Source organism: Vipera ursinii (assembly GCF_947247035.1).
Source record: "Vipera ursinii genome assembly, chromosome: 3".
In the NCBI taxonomy this organism is placed as follows: domain Eukaryota; kingdom Metazoa; phylum Chordata; class Lepidosauria; order Squamata; family Viperidae; genus Vipera; species Vipera ursinii.
In genome coordinates this window covers 24,960,637-24,977,359 of record NC_139516.1, presented here as the reverse complement: position 1 = coordinate 24,977,359, position 16,723 = coordinate 24,960,637, and the positions used below count along the sequence as shown (strand labels likewise).

General features: G+C 38.1%; 1 protein-coding gene across 4 annotated transcripts in view; it reads right to left on the bottom strand.

The window, feature by feature from the left end:
• Positions 1–1,369: 1,369 nt before the first annotated feature.
• The window catches only part of ZHX3 (zinc fingers and homeoboxes 3), a 45,059-nt gene continuing 29,705 nt past the window's right edge, over positions 1,370–16,723 (bottom strand). For all 4 annotated transcript variants that reach the window (XM_083358799.1, XM_083358800.1, XM_083358802.1 and 1 more), the window contains 2 exons: positions 11,922–14,814; positions 1,370–9,866 (listed from right to left, as the gene is read on the bottom strand). In XM_083358799.1, the coding sequence (XP_083214925.1) occupies positions 9,856–9,866; positions 11,922–14,670 (2,760 nt within the window). In that variant the 5' untranslated portion in view covers positions 14,671–14,814 and the 3' untranslated portion in view covers positions 1,370–9,855. The remainder of the gene's footprint in view (positions 9,867–11,921; positions 14,815–16,723) is intronic.

Below are 16,723 nucleotides of genomic sequence, written 5' to 3'. Positions count from 1 at the left end.
TTAGCATTTTTATCTTACCTACTGAGTCCTTCACAAGGACTAGGATAGGCATTTGTGGTGGTGGTGATTATTTTCCAAAAGCACTTTCATGAATTACAATAAGTGTAGGCTAACACCATAATTGACAAGATGTTTTTGAAAAATTGTAAGAGAAGAAAGAAAAATTTGAATGTAGTTTACACTGGTTACAAAAAGGCATTTGACTCCCTGCCACATAACTGGATAACAAATTCCTAGAACTAAAAGACGCCAGTGGAAACATCGGAAGCTTTGTGCAAAAATTGATGGCACAATAGAAGACACCATGGCTAGTCAGTGGTAATAAACTGGAGAAGTTAACATCAAGAGAGGGATCTCGGACTCCTAGTGAACAATCACTTAAATATGAGCCAGCAGTGTGCTGCAGCTGCCAAAAAGCCAACACAGGCTGCATTAACAGGGATAGAATCAAGATCACATGAAATGTTAATATCACTTTATAACACCCTGGTAAGGCCACACTTGGAATACTGCATCCAGCTTTGGTCACTATGATGTAAAAAAATGTTCAAAGAGTGCAGAAAAAAGCAACAAAGATAATCAGGGGACTGGAGGCTACAACATATAAAGAACAGTTGCTGGAATTGGGTATGACTAGTTTAATGAAAAGGACTAGGGGTGACATGATAGCAGTGTTCCAAGATCTCGGGCTGCCACAAAGAGGGAGTCAAGCTTTCTCCAAAGCACCTGAAGGCAGGACAAGAAGCAATGGATGGAGACTAATCAAGGAAAGAAGCAACTAGAACTTAGATTAGATTTAGATTTTAGATTTATTAAATTTATACGCTGCCCTCCAAGGTCCCTTCCAACTCTGTTATTCATTCCATTCCATTCTATTCTTTCAAGCAGACTCACTAGAGTTGACAGACTCAATTTACCAAGGACCATAGATGGATGTTGCAAGTACACCAAAAAGAAGAGCACTGGAAGAATATCTGAAGAACAGTAAAAAAGATGTACTGAAGTTAATATACCATGAAGGTCCATTGAGTAGCAAACTGATCTATAAGAAAGATGCATTTAAATGCTATCAACCCTTTATTCCTTCAGTAAGAATACTAAAATCCCACGCCTACCAACTCTGCATTCAGTATGTTGCAATGAGAACTAGACAGACTCTGATTATATCAGTCTAATTTGGCTCTCTCCTAGAGTTTGGAAAGCTGTGTATAGCAGACAGAGGTCCCCATTTTTCAAATCCACTTGTAAATACACTGATGGTGATTTTGTGACAGGCAGCTCAAGGTAACCAACTGCCGTATTCAAAATGATTACTATTCAGACCTCCCCCCTCCAAAAATCCCATTTCATCAAGAAATTCAGAAAGCTGTTTATTTCTCAATTGTTTATTTAAGACAAAACCAGTAAGGTCTCATTTCATCAAAACGTATAAGCAAGCCGTTCCCACCCTCACAGCCACATATACAAAATGAAGGGAAACTTGCCGCAGTTCACTTCGCAGAAGTGGCATCGTTGCTGAAAAAGAGCCAGCGCCATATTTGCCAGGCGCCGGTTCTTTCTTGCAGAACTACATTAGCATTACTCACATTAACAGATTCAGTCTTTTCTTCAAAAAAGTTTTACCAAAAGTACAAAAATTGATTTTTGTCATAAGTTTGTAAATTAATCCTACTCCTATATAAACAGAAGTTTGTACTAGCCCAGCCCTACTTACAATAGTTTTCCTATCATCAGCCTGGGAAGCTAAAGAGCTTAGCCAGTCTGCTTAGTGAGATAATTTTACAAAGGATGAAAAAAGCTTTATCCATCTGTCTTCAGAAAGCATCCTAAAAACAGATGGTATCTACAAAGCTCTCCAAAAGCACCTGTAAGTGATATTTATCCCAGTTTATCCTAAACAGATAACATTGTTGGGGAAAGCGAGGGGGATCTGTGTAAGATTGGGTGTAGGGGGATGGGGGGGGAGAAGAGAGATAATTCAGTATTCTGCAATTTTGCTTTGGGATACTTTTCACTTACAGTATTTGTAGCCTAAGAATAGAGCTTTCCTGATGATTAACAACATTAGGGCACCTGGTTTTAAAAAGGAATATAAGTTTTGAAAAGTATTCAGTAAAACTGAGCCTGGGCACATATCTAGAGTTTTGGGGATTTTTGTTTCGAAAAGGCATGTTGCAACTTTAGGGAAATCCAAGAGTACTTATGCAATATCTAAAGAACAAATGCAAATCTAGGCGGACATATTGCATATAGATCCAGTTCTTGGCACGTCTAAGCAATGATGGTTTGGTAGACCTGTCCAAGGTTTATAATTCCAGTTGACTAAACTTGTTCTATTTAAAGGCAGCACATACAGTATACCTAAACCAATCAGCTCTTATGAGATGGAGAACTACTGTAGAATAGGTTCGACTGTGTCCATCTGGCCCAGATGTTCTGCTCAGACTGTCTTTTGTAGCACGTACGGTACTATACTATTTTGACCTTTTAATGAAGAGCCTGGGACCAAATGGTGACTAATTGAAAATTTGTGTGCTCCCTCATTCCTCCTCCTATATCTAAATCTTATCTAGTGTTGGGAAAACCACCTAGCACTTTCTGAGGCTAGATTCTTTGCAAACAAAATAAACAGATGCCCTTGCGGACAGAACTTAACTCTGTAAATCTCATGCACACCAGCTTGTGATTAACCATTTTACAATGTGCTATTTCTATCCCAAAAGGGTGGATGAACTGAGTCTAAATTTAAAGCAAAACAAAATAAAAACAGTCTCAGGAACAGATGAAATTAATGATAAAAGTATGACTATAATATATACCACATGAAGAGACAATGTGTGCCGACTGAACAAATTCCAACCCCCTTCTAAAACATTTTGCATTCTGGTTCAGAATTTCCCCACAGCCTCACATTTCATCTGTCCCTGTGCCTGTTTTATTTGGAAAAGAAAATCACAAGGAGTGAAGAGAAGCCCCTTCGAGGTTTCAAATGATGGCAAAGTCACATCTGGAACACTGCATATGTGTGTGATCAGCCTGATATCAGAAATGGCCCACAATGACTCTGGGTGTAACACGAGACTGTCATGTTTGAAACATTTAAAAAGAGACATATGGAATGTCACACTTGAGCCAATTTATATTGTGTATTGCCTCACCTCACAGCTTGAGAAAAAGGCTGGGCAGGCCAGAAAGCAAGTCCTATTTTATAGAAAACACTGAAGAAAATCCATCCAGTGATTTTAATGTAGTCTAAACTTTAAGCAACACCACCAGGTTTTGCTGTCTCTGTTGTATTCTCAAGTAGCAACCTAATAGAACTGTTCCAAATGTTGATGAAATAATTGCTTACTTCGGTCCTGGTGAAAACGACACTAGAATTCTTGGAGTTACTGAGGCAGGTTTGTTTGGTCCAAAGTATGTCCCTGACTACACTCGGCTGTGTTTTGTCCTGATACATGACTCTTAACCTGTATGTGCTCCCTAACAATTTGCACTGCATATTGTATGCAAAATATTGCCATCGCTCAATGAAGGTGGGTTTTTTTCCCCATTTAAAATTAAATAATCAAAATCATGATGTAAAAGTCTATATGAACCTGGCAGCTTCCATATACCTTTTTGGACCCACCTAAAATTAGGAGCAATGGGCCAACCACTGCCATATCTCTAAAATTCTAACACTTCTAACCAAAACATTTTAATAGTCTTACAAAAATGAAAATGGAAAAAAAATAATTTAAAAATTTGGTACTTGAAAAAGTATCTGACTTTTCCATTTACTGTATTTATTTGATTTATAGGCCGTTTGAGTTCTCAGTGACTCTGGGTAGTTAATTTTTTTTAAAAAAAATCTGACATATTAAAATACAACCAACTGGAGAAGCAAAAACTCCAGAACAAAACCCAAAACAGACGAGACCAAAAGAAAACGAAACCAAGATGCACCAGACCAAAAGACAACCACTCTGATCCCAAGTATTGGGAGAATAAGTAGATTTTTAGTGATTTTTTGAACAACAAAAAAAGATAATAGTGACCAAATATCTGAAGGAAGCATCATTCCAAAAAATAGGAATTGCAACAGATGAGGTGTGCTTCCTTGTTTCCCAAGATGATATTCTTTAAATGATGAAACACAGAACATCCCCATCTTGAGGGACCATAGTGGGTGGATGAGACAATTGTAGATAAGAGGCCTCAGCCAGGACTATCCCTTAAAGGCCTTTAAAGTTGATAACCAGCATCTTAAATTTAACCCAGAAGCCAAGTGTTAACCATGAAGCATCTGGATCACATGCCTATAAGATAGCACCTCTGTCACTGTTTGGGCTGCTGCATTCTGGATCATCTGTAGCTTCCATATGGTCTTCAAAGGCAGTTCCATGTAAAGTGTGCTACATTAATCCAATCATGAGGTAAGTAGGGCATGAGTGAGTGACTGAAGAAATGTACCAGTGCAAAGGCCCTTTTGACCACAACTTCTATTTACTCTGATTTATTTATTCAATTTAATGAATAAAATGCAATACAAAAATTGTTATTAATTGGATGTTAATATTAATTAGCACCAAGGATTCAGGTTATTTCATAATTAACTTTTGTTTGATTGGGTAGATCTACCATGTCCATATTCCAGCCAAAATCATGTTCCCTTTAACCGGGATATAATTACTTACAGTAATTTAAATACACACCAATTTAGCTCATTATTCTCTAAAAATATTCCTGCAACATGTCCTCCAGTTCTGTTGGCTCAGGAACATAAGAATTGTACTCTAACCTGTAGGAAGGGCACAAGGCTGAAAGAGGCAGGCCAATGTCACTAGCAGTACTGTTCCTATATTCTTTGAATTACAAGCACAATTTTGGTCGTAAGTCATTGGGGCTGTTAAGCAAGATGCATGGGCACTTGCAGCATGGGGCCCTTGGAGCCAACCTGGCTGCAAATGCCCCTTACTGCAAACACCCTGTGCCAAAATCCCACTTGGCTTTCAGCACAAACTTTTTCAGCTAGTATCTTTCAGAGCGACAGGGTTGCTTAGCAAACAGACTCCATCCTGCATGGGGTGAAATCAATCTGGCAGGCAGCCCTTCCACTTTCAAAGAGGCTGGCTAAAAAAAAGTCTGTCTCCAAAATGGTTCTCGATGGACCTTTTCTTCAGCCAATCCCCAGGCTCCAGAGGAAGTGATATCAACAGCCGGCAGCAGCTTGCAACTTTCCCTGCTGGCTTTTACATTGACTTTTGGCAGAGAAGATTTTAAGTGCCAATCACAATTGTGGAGCTCTCGGAATAAGTTAAACCCAGATCACAATCATATGACTGCAGGGTGCTGCAATGGCTATAATTTTGGGCACATAAGTCCCTTTGTTCAGTGCTGTTGTAATTTTGAACAGTTGCTGAATGATTCTGAAGCAAGGGCTATCTATAGTTATCTAGTTTCTGGCTTGGGTCTTTCAACCCTTCTTAGAATGCAAGGGACTGACCTAGAATATTCAAAATGCAAGCAATGTAATCTACCACTGTACCAATTTCTTTATATACTTAAATCTAACTCAGTACTTGATCTTGTCATGTAAAGCCTTATGCATTGTTGTGTGGCTTCCTGTGACAAGAAATGCTGCTGCAAAACCACTGAGAAGAGATCAAAATCTACCCTTAAAATTCTGCTTCAAAACTGCACTTTTTGCTAGACAAAGAAACCAAGATAACGCATTTACCATAGATACTAATTTCCTATTAAGTAACACTGTCTTGCACATCCAAAGCCTGGATGTTAAATGAATTTGAGCTGCATAGATTCTGCCAGGTCATGGTAGTACAACCTCCCTGGATGTAAGATAGATAGATATATTGATTGATAGATAGATATGCAGTAAGGGCTCACTGGAATATACATGTAAGAAAAAAGTTATTGGTTCAAGTAAATGTATCCTATCCATCATAATGTGTACATTTGTTTATTCAGTGAATCCAAGTTATCAGACTGCATTTCAACCTAGGTCAGTGCCACTGTTGGACTCTGCACTGTTTTAGGATCAAAACTAGTTGTTACATGTAAGCATGTGTCTGTACTACTGATTTATTACTTTCATTGTGTAGCAACTTTATCACAAGCAAGCACATGACACACTTCCCTATGCCAGAAATACTTTGATACTTCTGTAAGACAGATGTCCATTTAATTATGTTTGCTATCTTCACTCTGATCTCTTCTGCCCAAAGTTAGGGCAGAAATTTATGTCCTGCAATTCATGTACATGGTTTTAAATTTGCCACAAAGCCTGGCTGCTTTGATCCAACCAACATGAGATATTGAGTTGCTCCAATATCAATGGCTCTTGTTTTCCAAATAAACCAGGTTGAGCACCATGCTGCCTTCCTTGAATAAAATCTGGAGATAGCTAATTTGAACATGCTTGCAATGCTTTAAATGCATCCCAAATGCATCCTCAAAGAGTTGAATGGATTTCCCAATTACACAGTCATCTGTGTATGTATGATTTTTATATGGATGCTATGAATAAACTAACTGAACATATGTACTTTGTATATATTGAAAACAAACCAGCATGTTTGGAGAGAAAAGAGAGAACTGCTCCTCTATCAATTCCACTGAACTGACCAACATTGCTTTTTCATTTGGAAACTGCAGGTCTGTTGTCATTCCAGTGGAAATAGCTCACAAATGTCTGTAGTTGTTGTCTGATGGTTTTCCTGTAAAAACAAATTAGGTCCCACCTCCTACTATTCCAGCTCCTATCCATTAGCAAGGGTAACTTGCTCTGAGCAAAGTCGTTTTCAATTTCTACAAGTAACACATATTTTGAAAAAAGCCAATAGAAGTAACAGGTAGATAGATCTTGGCACTCCTGCAATACAAGAAACCTTCTGGAGCCTTCCCACACCTAGAAGCCAAATTCTTTGTTCTCAAAGACGTGCATGCTAGTTTGGTTCCCTCAAGAATAAATATCAGATAACAAGTCGCCTTTGTAGAAAGACATCTGTGAGCCATGGATAGCTTTTAAACATGGTAAGGAGGAGAGCTACAATTATATTCTTCTTTCAGCATATGGATTTATCTGTGCAATTAAAGAAAGCCAAATTAAAATGCATTTGAACAAAACATTTTTTTCCTTGAAGAAAGACAGATTAGGAGAAGTGACATCAAACATGAAAGAATATAAAGTTTTTATACCTGAAACAGTGTATGTGCATACATGTACACTTTCTGGTTTTGCAGCATCAATGGTGGCATTTAAAAAATTTTAAATAAGTTTTAGCATACTTATTTCCATCCTGACAGTCCCTTGCTAAACTGAACTCAGTGGCAAATAATATATTGTACACATGTAGGTTTGCATGACACATCCTAAGGCTTCTTGAGAAAAAAAACTAAAAAAGACAAATACAAGAACCTTTCCCCATCTGATGCCTCCCAAATAGGTTGCATTAGAACTCACCTCTTCTACAACCTATAGTACCAAACTGGGAAAAACTACACTAGACTCAAATAAATGGATTACAACTCTCAGAATTGCAATGGTCACCCTGGCCAGGGAAATCTGGAATTTGAACATATATTTAGAATGTTTCCAGGGTTTGTAGAAGCTGATTTAAGGCAAGTTAACCTTTTTGGGGAAAAAGACCATCAGGAGATGGATCTGACCAAAACCAGGCTCTACCCACCAGAACTCTGGGAAAATGTAACGCCACCAAATGAACCATCTAAAACATTTCTTATCAACAGTAATTAGCCCTAGCATGTTATATTCTAACTTTCCACATTATTAAAATAATTTAGTAGTATTTTTTCCAAAATAATGAATAGTGAAGACAAAAATGCATGCCTATTACAAGTATATATGTTTAAGTGTATTATGAACTTAGCAAAGCTTGAAGCTTTTCAGGTTTTTTTCTAGCTTATGAATAGCCAGAGAAAGCAGTAAAGGTTAAAAATACAGACAGTGCACTTTCGTGATGCAAGTGCTGGAATCCAATACAATTCTGATCTATATGTAAAAAAAGAAATTGTGTATACTGCAAACTGAATGCTTTCCTGATCACAGCTATTTGAGAGGGTTATATTTTCCTGTTACAGTATTGATAAAATTAGCAAATGTATTTGCAATTAATAATAAAACAGGCAGAGTTTAGCATTTACAATCCTGAAAACTCAGCAAAGTTAATAACTAAATTTGGGGACTAAGGGGTGCCTTTTCAAATCATAAAATGTTACAGGGCTCATGCTTAATGAACATCTGCTAATAGATGACATCCACGAGGGTGTTTTTATTTTTATGATGTGTTGTTTTCTCTCTCACACACACAAAAGACCTAAATTTCAACCCTTTTGGTTTCTGGAATGCATTAAAAGAAACATTCATTTGCTTCTATGCACATGAAATTTGGTGAAGATTGTTATAGTACCCAATTTCATTTTGTAATTTTATGCATGAAATTAGAAATACTATTCACCAGAGCCTTCCCTATCTGTACACTATTAAAATTCTCATTGCATTTATCTGTTTGTTTCTACACTCAAGTTAGCCCAAATCGTGCATTATGCAAGTTTTTAAATCAAGGTACACATTAAAGAATATGTAAAATAATGCAGAAGCCATTACTCCTGTGGAACTGAAATGTCCACGATTTCAGACCATTTTTTTCACAAAGTTGTGTTATTGCAGAATCCTTGCATCATGTGATCATGATTTCTGACTTTCTGCCAGCTTCCCACAAGCAAAGTCTATGAGGAAGATGGCAGGAAATCAAAAGTTGTTCCTGAGATCCCTGGTTTTTTTTTTTTTTGCCTTCCTGTGGTCATTATGACTATCTGTTTAGGTAAATAAATATTGATCTATTGAAGTTCATTTGAAACTACAATTATTTTATCATCTTCTCCTTAAATGATCATGTAGACATCTAGCACTGAGGTAAAAACTATATGGTCAACCTAAAATTTAATGCTTATTCTGTCACACAAGGCTGTACCACCTTTCTTGTAAAGGATGACACAATAGGTCACAGATTGTCTTGTGACATAACACCACTGTATGTAAGGAAGCTGCATTGATTTTTTGGGATTTACTCTTGGAGAAGTGAACATAGACTGCAACCTCTATAGCAAATCCTCAGTTCAATGGCTCTGAGTTTGATAGATTTTACACACAACAGAAAATGGTTTCAATCCTTCAGAATGGCGATTTTGCTGCAAATGATTGCATTTACATCATTTCCAATATTGCAGATTACCTAAATGACAAATTAGGTACCAACCACCACCACGAATGACATCAATTCAGGTATCAACAGCCTCTGTTTATGCTCAAAAGGCCTGTTAGATCAAGGTTTTTACTGTATTTTTAAAATCTGCAAAATCTAGAGATTAAAATGTAAAGAGAATACAGTAAATGCAAAGATGGAGCATTCAAAGAACAAACACCGAAAATATTTAGAATATGTTGTACAAATGATAGCTCATTTCTATAAAAAAAAAGAATGTTTAACACAATTTTTCAGATGCATGATTCAATGCAGTGAGGCTGGTTGCTGGCATTAACAAGCTGGTTCCATATGAATATGAAGTTCAAAAGACAGTGTCCACTAATTGAAGCCTGAAGGCAAATATCTGGTGAACACTCTCCTAAATTATAAAACAGAATACTAGACTTCCCACAACCCAAACCTTACAGTTTTCTTTATTGATGTCTTCCCTGCGACCTCCAAATTCAAATTGTGCTTCATGAAAAGAACATCTTGGCATTACAATCTTCAACAAAGATTCAGAGTGACCCACAGCTGCTAGGTTTTTACAATGTTGGCCGACTGTTCAAGCGAAGGCAGTGGTGGTTCAGTCCATTTCTGAAAGCAATATATACATGTGTCACAATGTGTTCTACAGTATTGGATGAATTAGCAAGCAAAGGGGCCAAGAGAGACAACTGGGGGTGGGGGAAGTCACCATGACCTCAACTGCTCTGAGAAAAAGGAGAGAGTTTATGGAAAATTGTGCTTTAAAACCAAGGCCTCATATTATGGAGGGGGTGGTTATTTTTTTTCCTCAGCTGTGTTTCCAAACTTGTAATCCCTGCTTGATTTTTGCTTCTTACTTTTCCATCTTCAAACCCTAAAAATTTGCAGTTCTCTTAACTAGTGGATCATTTCTACTTTATTTCAAATTCAGATCCTAAATCCTATACAATTCTAATTCCATAATTCAGTACTGAATTATATATGCAGTCCTCTTTCTATCCAACAAGATTTACCTTAAAACCCATCTTTGTTATTATATCTCTAGCTGAATTCTCTAATGATTCAACCACTCATATTCATGTCACCCCAGATTCTCTCTTTTTCTTCTCTTTTTATTGTCTCCCTGTAGTTGAAACTTCAATCGTTGTTAGAATGTGCTATTACAAATTGTAATATACAAATTAAGGATTAAAGATCAAATGATTTACACAGTATTTATATAGTCTCTATTCAGACACTCCTGTCACATGAACAATCATATGGAAAGCTGCAACTAAACCCCAGATTCTTCCCGACCCTCCCAAATAACCATTCAAGGAGAGAGATACAGAAGAGGATTCTCCATGCTACTGGGGGCCAGTAGACACATTTCACACGTTGAAAGCATAATATGGACTCAAAGTGCTCGTCACTGTGGACCTGATCAGTTAAAGACATTTTTTCAGAAGACAAAGTGATAATTTTGTTGCCTGACATCCATTCTTCCCTTCCTGAAGATGTTCAAAGTTTGCTTTTGTCGTTTTGGAGGAGAAGTTGGCACATTTCCAGGTTCTGTGCTGTTCTCACCAAACTTTTTTTATTTTCCAAGAAAGTAATGGGCATTCTTGGAAATAAAAATCACTAGAGGCAGATGATTTGCTTTGCAGCATGCCAGTTTTCTCTTGTTTTCTTCAAAATAATAATAATAATAATAAAATAATGTTATTTTAGAGGGTCTAATGAGTGTTGAAAGGAAATGAGTATAACACAAAGGCACTAATGTAAAGCTCTTCTTTTCCCTGTGTTGAAGCCTCATTGTTCATATGTTCACATCACTGGGAGAATTTGGATATACATAACAGGAGCCTACAAATACTGCCTTACCAAACACACTTTTAGCAAGAATGAAGAGATGGCTGAACCAGTGCAATTGTTAAATATGAAAAGGGAATGCCCACACAGAACTTTAGCTTTGGTGGAGCAGTGGGCTAATGCCTCCTTAAGTAACACCAGCTGCCTGCAATTAGTGCAGGTTTGCATCCCACCAGGCTCAAGGTTGACTCAGCCTTCCATCCTTCCGAGGTAGGTAAAATGAGGACCCAGATTGTTGGGGGCAATAAGCTGACTTTGTAACAATGCCGCTTGGGGGGGGGGGCAAAAGCCCTAATAAGCAGGCATATACATAGAATGAAGGCTATTGCTAAGCACATTGATTTGTGCTTTAAATTGTAAGCCGCCCTGAGTCTTCGGAGAAGGGCGGGATATAAATGGGATTAAATAAATAAATAAATCTATCAAGAAAACAAAGGTAAACAAACAAATTGCTGTTTAGATTTCCATCCAAACTACAATTATCCCAAAATTAGGACTTCAGACAACCTCAATGGAACACAAATGACTTTGTTACTCTTATAGGAATGGGGTAACTTTTATTGCCCTCCACTCAGCATGACAGAAAATAATCATAAAGCATTATATGCGCAAGCAATGTCTTAAGATAGCTTAGGATCCTGTTTTCATTCCTCTTTCCTATTAATCCTTTTTTTAAAAAAAGAGTAGCAAATTATCTCATAATAGTTTTGTTCATTTTCCCAGTTTTGTTTAAATGCATTTCTTATGTAGTAGTTTAACAAAAATAAGGCCAAGTTAACAAAAACATTAATGAAAAAATGCAAAACCACTCACCAGAATGTATTGCAGGCAGATGACTATCGGTATCTCCAAATTCTGAGCTTCCATCTTGACCTCCAGGTTCCCAAGATTCACTGTTCTCAGAAACTTCAGAAAAAGTATCGTAAGTTTCCTTTTGACTATGGGCTGGATCACCAAGACTTGGGGACCGACTATCACTGCCTGCATCAGATCCTGCTTTGCTTTCTTCCCCTAGTCTTTCAGTAAACCACAATTTAACCTGCGAGGTGGTCATCTGAGTCCTTTCACAGAGATCTTGGAGATCATCTTCATATAGAACCTTGTTCTTTTGAAAATAGTCTTGGAGGACTTCCTGGCTGACCTCGGTGGAAATTGATAGGCCTTTGGGAAAAATACCTTTTTTGTAGTTTTCATACCACCTCAGATTTCCATTTTTTAAACCATAGCGGCTGTCTCCAAACCAGCGAATTACTTCAACCCTGGGAAGTCCAGTCTGACAACATATTTGGTCATACTGTTCATTAGTAGGACGTTGTGTCTTTACAAACAATTGCTTAAGCAAATGCCTCTGCTGAGCAGTCTTTTTAAAGCTGAGCCTGGGTTTCTGTGCCCTGCTAGGAGAATTCTCTCTTGTTGCTTGGGCACCCGAAGCTGCCAACTCACTTTTCCCTTCTGATTCTGTCACTTTAAAGTTTCTAAGGTTGATTTTTATTGGGTTCACTTTACGTTCACCTGGTATTTGAGAACTCCCAGCTTCATCCAGGGAACCATTTTCACTTGATGCTCTGCAGTCATCCAAATCCTCCTCCTCTTCTATGGACTCTTCCTCAGCATCCTCATCTGCTGGTCGTTTTCTTTCTTTGTCTGCTTGTCTTTTTCTTTGCTCTGAGAACCAGCTGTCAATCTCTCTCCTTGTCATTTTAGTTTCGCTTCTCAGACGGTCTACTTCCTCCTCTAAAGGGAAGGGATTTTGTGCAAAGCTGCTTTCCAAAGCTCTGAGTTGTTCTGGGGCCCTTTCCTTATATTTTGCAGTGGAGAAATCAGGGGTCTGGTGCCAGGATTGCCGACGTGCTGGTGTGTGAACAGGTGTTGCTGCTGATGTGGAAGTTAACCCTGTGGTTGTTTTTGGTGAAGTGGTAAAGGTAATTTCAGGTACAGAGTCTATTATTATTGTGCTATCCCCACCAAGCACATATTTGTTGCCTCTTATATTTCTATAGTGATACCTCCTATCACTAAACCACTTTCGAACATCCCTGATGCTAAGTCCTGTGATTTTTGTTAGACGCTCAACTTCAGTTTGGCCAGGGAACTGATTCTTACAGAAACTCTCTTTCAGTGCAGACAACTGTTCATAAGACTTCTTATTTTTTAATAAGTTAGGATCTAAGAATGCTTGTGAAGAGATGTTTGGGCAAGCAGAAAATTTTGATTGAGCAGCACTACCTACCTTCACAGTTGACGCAATACTGGAAGCTGACACAGTGGTTGGAGGCTTAGCTATCTGGGTCTTTGGAATGGAGTTTACAGCTATTGCATGAGATGAAGTTGTTCCCTGAAGTCCATTAGTTATTATTGGTTGAGTGACCAGCATACCACTTGCTCCTTCAGGCTTTCCAACTGAATGACCAGGCAAACTGGCCTGAATGAGATGATGAACACTACTAGGACTTGCAACTAAAGGTGTATTCAACACTGTAATAGTGGATTGGGGAACAGACTGAATCACAGTGTTAAACATTTTTTTCCGTGCATCTTCTATCTCCTCAGGTGACCAGCTAATACCCTGTTTCAACCTCTGGGCTGTAAACCAGATTTTCAGCTGCTCCTCTGGATACTTGGTCACAACAGTCAAGTAGCAAAGTTCAGCTTTGGTGGGGTAAGGAAACTTATGAAAAGAGTTTTTAAGAAAACTGTTAGAATCCATTGCTGCATTGTAAGTTGGAATACTACTCAAGGGAATCATTACCTTAGGGAGGGATTTTGATGTTGGCAAGTGCTGGTGAACTTGTGCTTGCTGTTGCAGTTGCACAAGTTGGGTTATGCCTGCTTGTAAAACAGGTATATTTCCAACTACTGACCCATTTACAACAGAGGTTGATTTGACAGATTGGCTAACCGGCATTGATCCATTGGTAAATGACAGCTCACCTTTTGTCTCTACATCCCTGATTGATTTACTAGATATATTTTCTTTCAGTGTGTGGATTTTTTTTTCTGGTTTTGTTTTCATTATCTTCATAATAGGCGTTTTGGTAATAATAATTTCAGCTTGACTATCCTGACTTTCCTCAGGAATCTCCCCCAAGTGGTCCTGACTAGCACTGATGATATTTCCAGTAGTCTGTTCCACAATCATGTGGTTAGCTTGTTTCACTACATTCCAGATTAAGTTTGTTTCTCCATCATGGTGCTCTGCATTGTGATGAGAAAGATCATCATGGCTCTTTACCAAGAAATTGCATTTCACACACAAAAAGGAAAGGTCTTTACTAAAGTCTATGTGGTCAGAATCAAGGTGACTAAGGAACTGATTAATTTCTTGAGTAGCGAAATTGCAACCTGTACATCTATAAGAAGTGCTGTCTATAATTCCATTGTGTCCATTGGACAAGGTCCCACAACCGTTATTAATAACAGTGGTATCACAATTAGGTAGAGTACTGGGAATAAATGTTTGATGAGTTCCTTCATCATTTACTCCAACTGAAGTTGATTTCTGTGGTGCCAACATTTTTGCCGGTATCATGCAAGGTGTTGTAGATTTCCTTTTGCTGGCCATTATTGCAACCAGTGAATACAATCAAAGCTTAGTAGGCAAATATTATTTTGTGAATAAAGTTTGCAGAGTAAATTTAAGCAAATCCATGATCCCAGATATAGGTATGTCAAGAACTGGAACAACCACTTGGGTCGGCCATTGAATCTAAAAAACAAAGGAACAATATGTTAATCAAAGACTATGAAATCCTTACACAAGTATAATCATACAGCTTTTATTTCTCAATCATATAAGCATACTGAATCAAGTTGCTTTTCTAGAATTCAAATCAGAACCAAATACAAAACAGATTGCCAAACTAAATGCAAACGATGATGCCTTAGGATTTTCCACGAGCAACACTCTAGTTTGTAGGCACTATTTCTACGTCAGCATTCAGTAACCTTTTAGACTTTGTTGACCTTCTGTCCTCAACAGCCCCAGCCAGCATTATCAGTGGTAATCTTAACATCTAAAGGGAAATTGATTTGTACCCCATGCCACACTTTAGTAAAAGAAGTATGGACCCAATATGTTATCTTTAGAACATTATACTGTTGGCTCTTCTATGTGGAGCCCTGTTGTGCAGAAGTAAGCCAGACTAACAGATGCATGTCCCATAGACCACAGACTTCCTCAAAGCACATTCCTCTGCCTCCAATAGGAACCTCTTTGTCAGATAGATCCCTATCGGGACCCTACCATTCTGGAGGGAAGGATGCTTACCTTGGCACACAGCAAAAAGAGATTCCTTCCCATCCCTTCTGTAGAGAAAAAACCTTTACCTTTAAAATCCAAGAAAGAAGCCATGTACCAGAGCTAGGAATGGAACTAAGAAATATTACACTAATTAAGTTTCAATCTACACGAATCTGAAAGATCCAGAAAAGCAAGCAAGAAATGTTTACTTCAAGAATCTGCTTATTTCCAAGGAATATGTATTACGTTTGAGCTAGAAATATTGCATAAGATTAATTTTAATTGGGAACACATATGAGTAGGTTTTTTGTCTCCATTATCCCTGATATATATTTCCCTGATGGATCCTTAGCAATCGTCTTAGGTAACTGTCCAATATCGTTTCATAGTCTACTCAGAATTATAGTTTTTTTCCATTGGCAATTCTCTTGTCTGTGACCTTGTCTATGCCCTGTTTTTATTTCCTCCATGCGATTGTTCTGCATGTGGCTAAAGTTTTTTTTAAAAAAAAAGAACGTTTACTTTTCCATTTTCCCCTTTTCCCCAGTTAATTTTGTCTATATTTTATGAGATTGTTCATAAAAGAAAGGGAGGCTGATTTCCTCGTGCCACAAGACGGCACTATGAAAATTATTTTATTTTTTGTTTGTTTTTTTCTTCCTTTGCCAATAAGGCAAAGGTAAAGTATAATAGGCTGCTAGTGCCCAGTCTATTTCAGATACCAGGGGAATGATGCCAGGTTAAAGCATCCCCACATAAGATATGTGGTTGCAACAATTAACTCTGCTAAAAGGCACAACTAGGACCAATGTGGGGGTTTCTGGCAGGGGAGGCTTAAAATAATTTAGTGATGCGCAATTAGGAAGGGGGAGATTGTAGACTGCATGAAACGAACCACACAGTATATAAAAATGAGTGGGAGCAGGAGAAAGGAAAAAAGTCACGGAATAATGAAGTTGGAAGGGATGCTGGAGGTCTTCTAGTCCAACCCCTTGCTCGAGCAGGAAAACCTATTCTACTCTGGACAAACGGTTGTCCAATCTCTTCTTGAAAAACCCCCGTGATGGAGCATCCACAACTTCTGGTGGCCAGCTGTTCCACTGATTAATTATTCTGTCTGAAAATTTATACACTGGATCTCTCTTCGATAATCTTCTACCCATTGCTTTGGGTAGAGGTCAACCCCCTACTCTTTGTGGCAGTTACTATTGGAAGACTGCTATCATGTCACCTCTGGCCCTTCTCTTTGCTAGACTAGACATACCTAGTTCCATTCATCATGCTGTTTAGCCTCCAGACCCCTAATCATCTTTGTTGCTCTTCTTTGCACTGTTTCTAGAATCTCAATCTCTTTTTTTGCATTGGTGTGACCAGA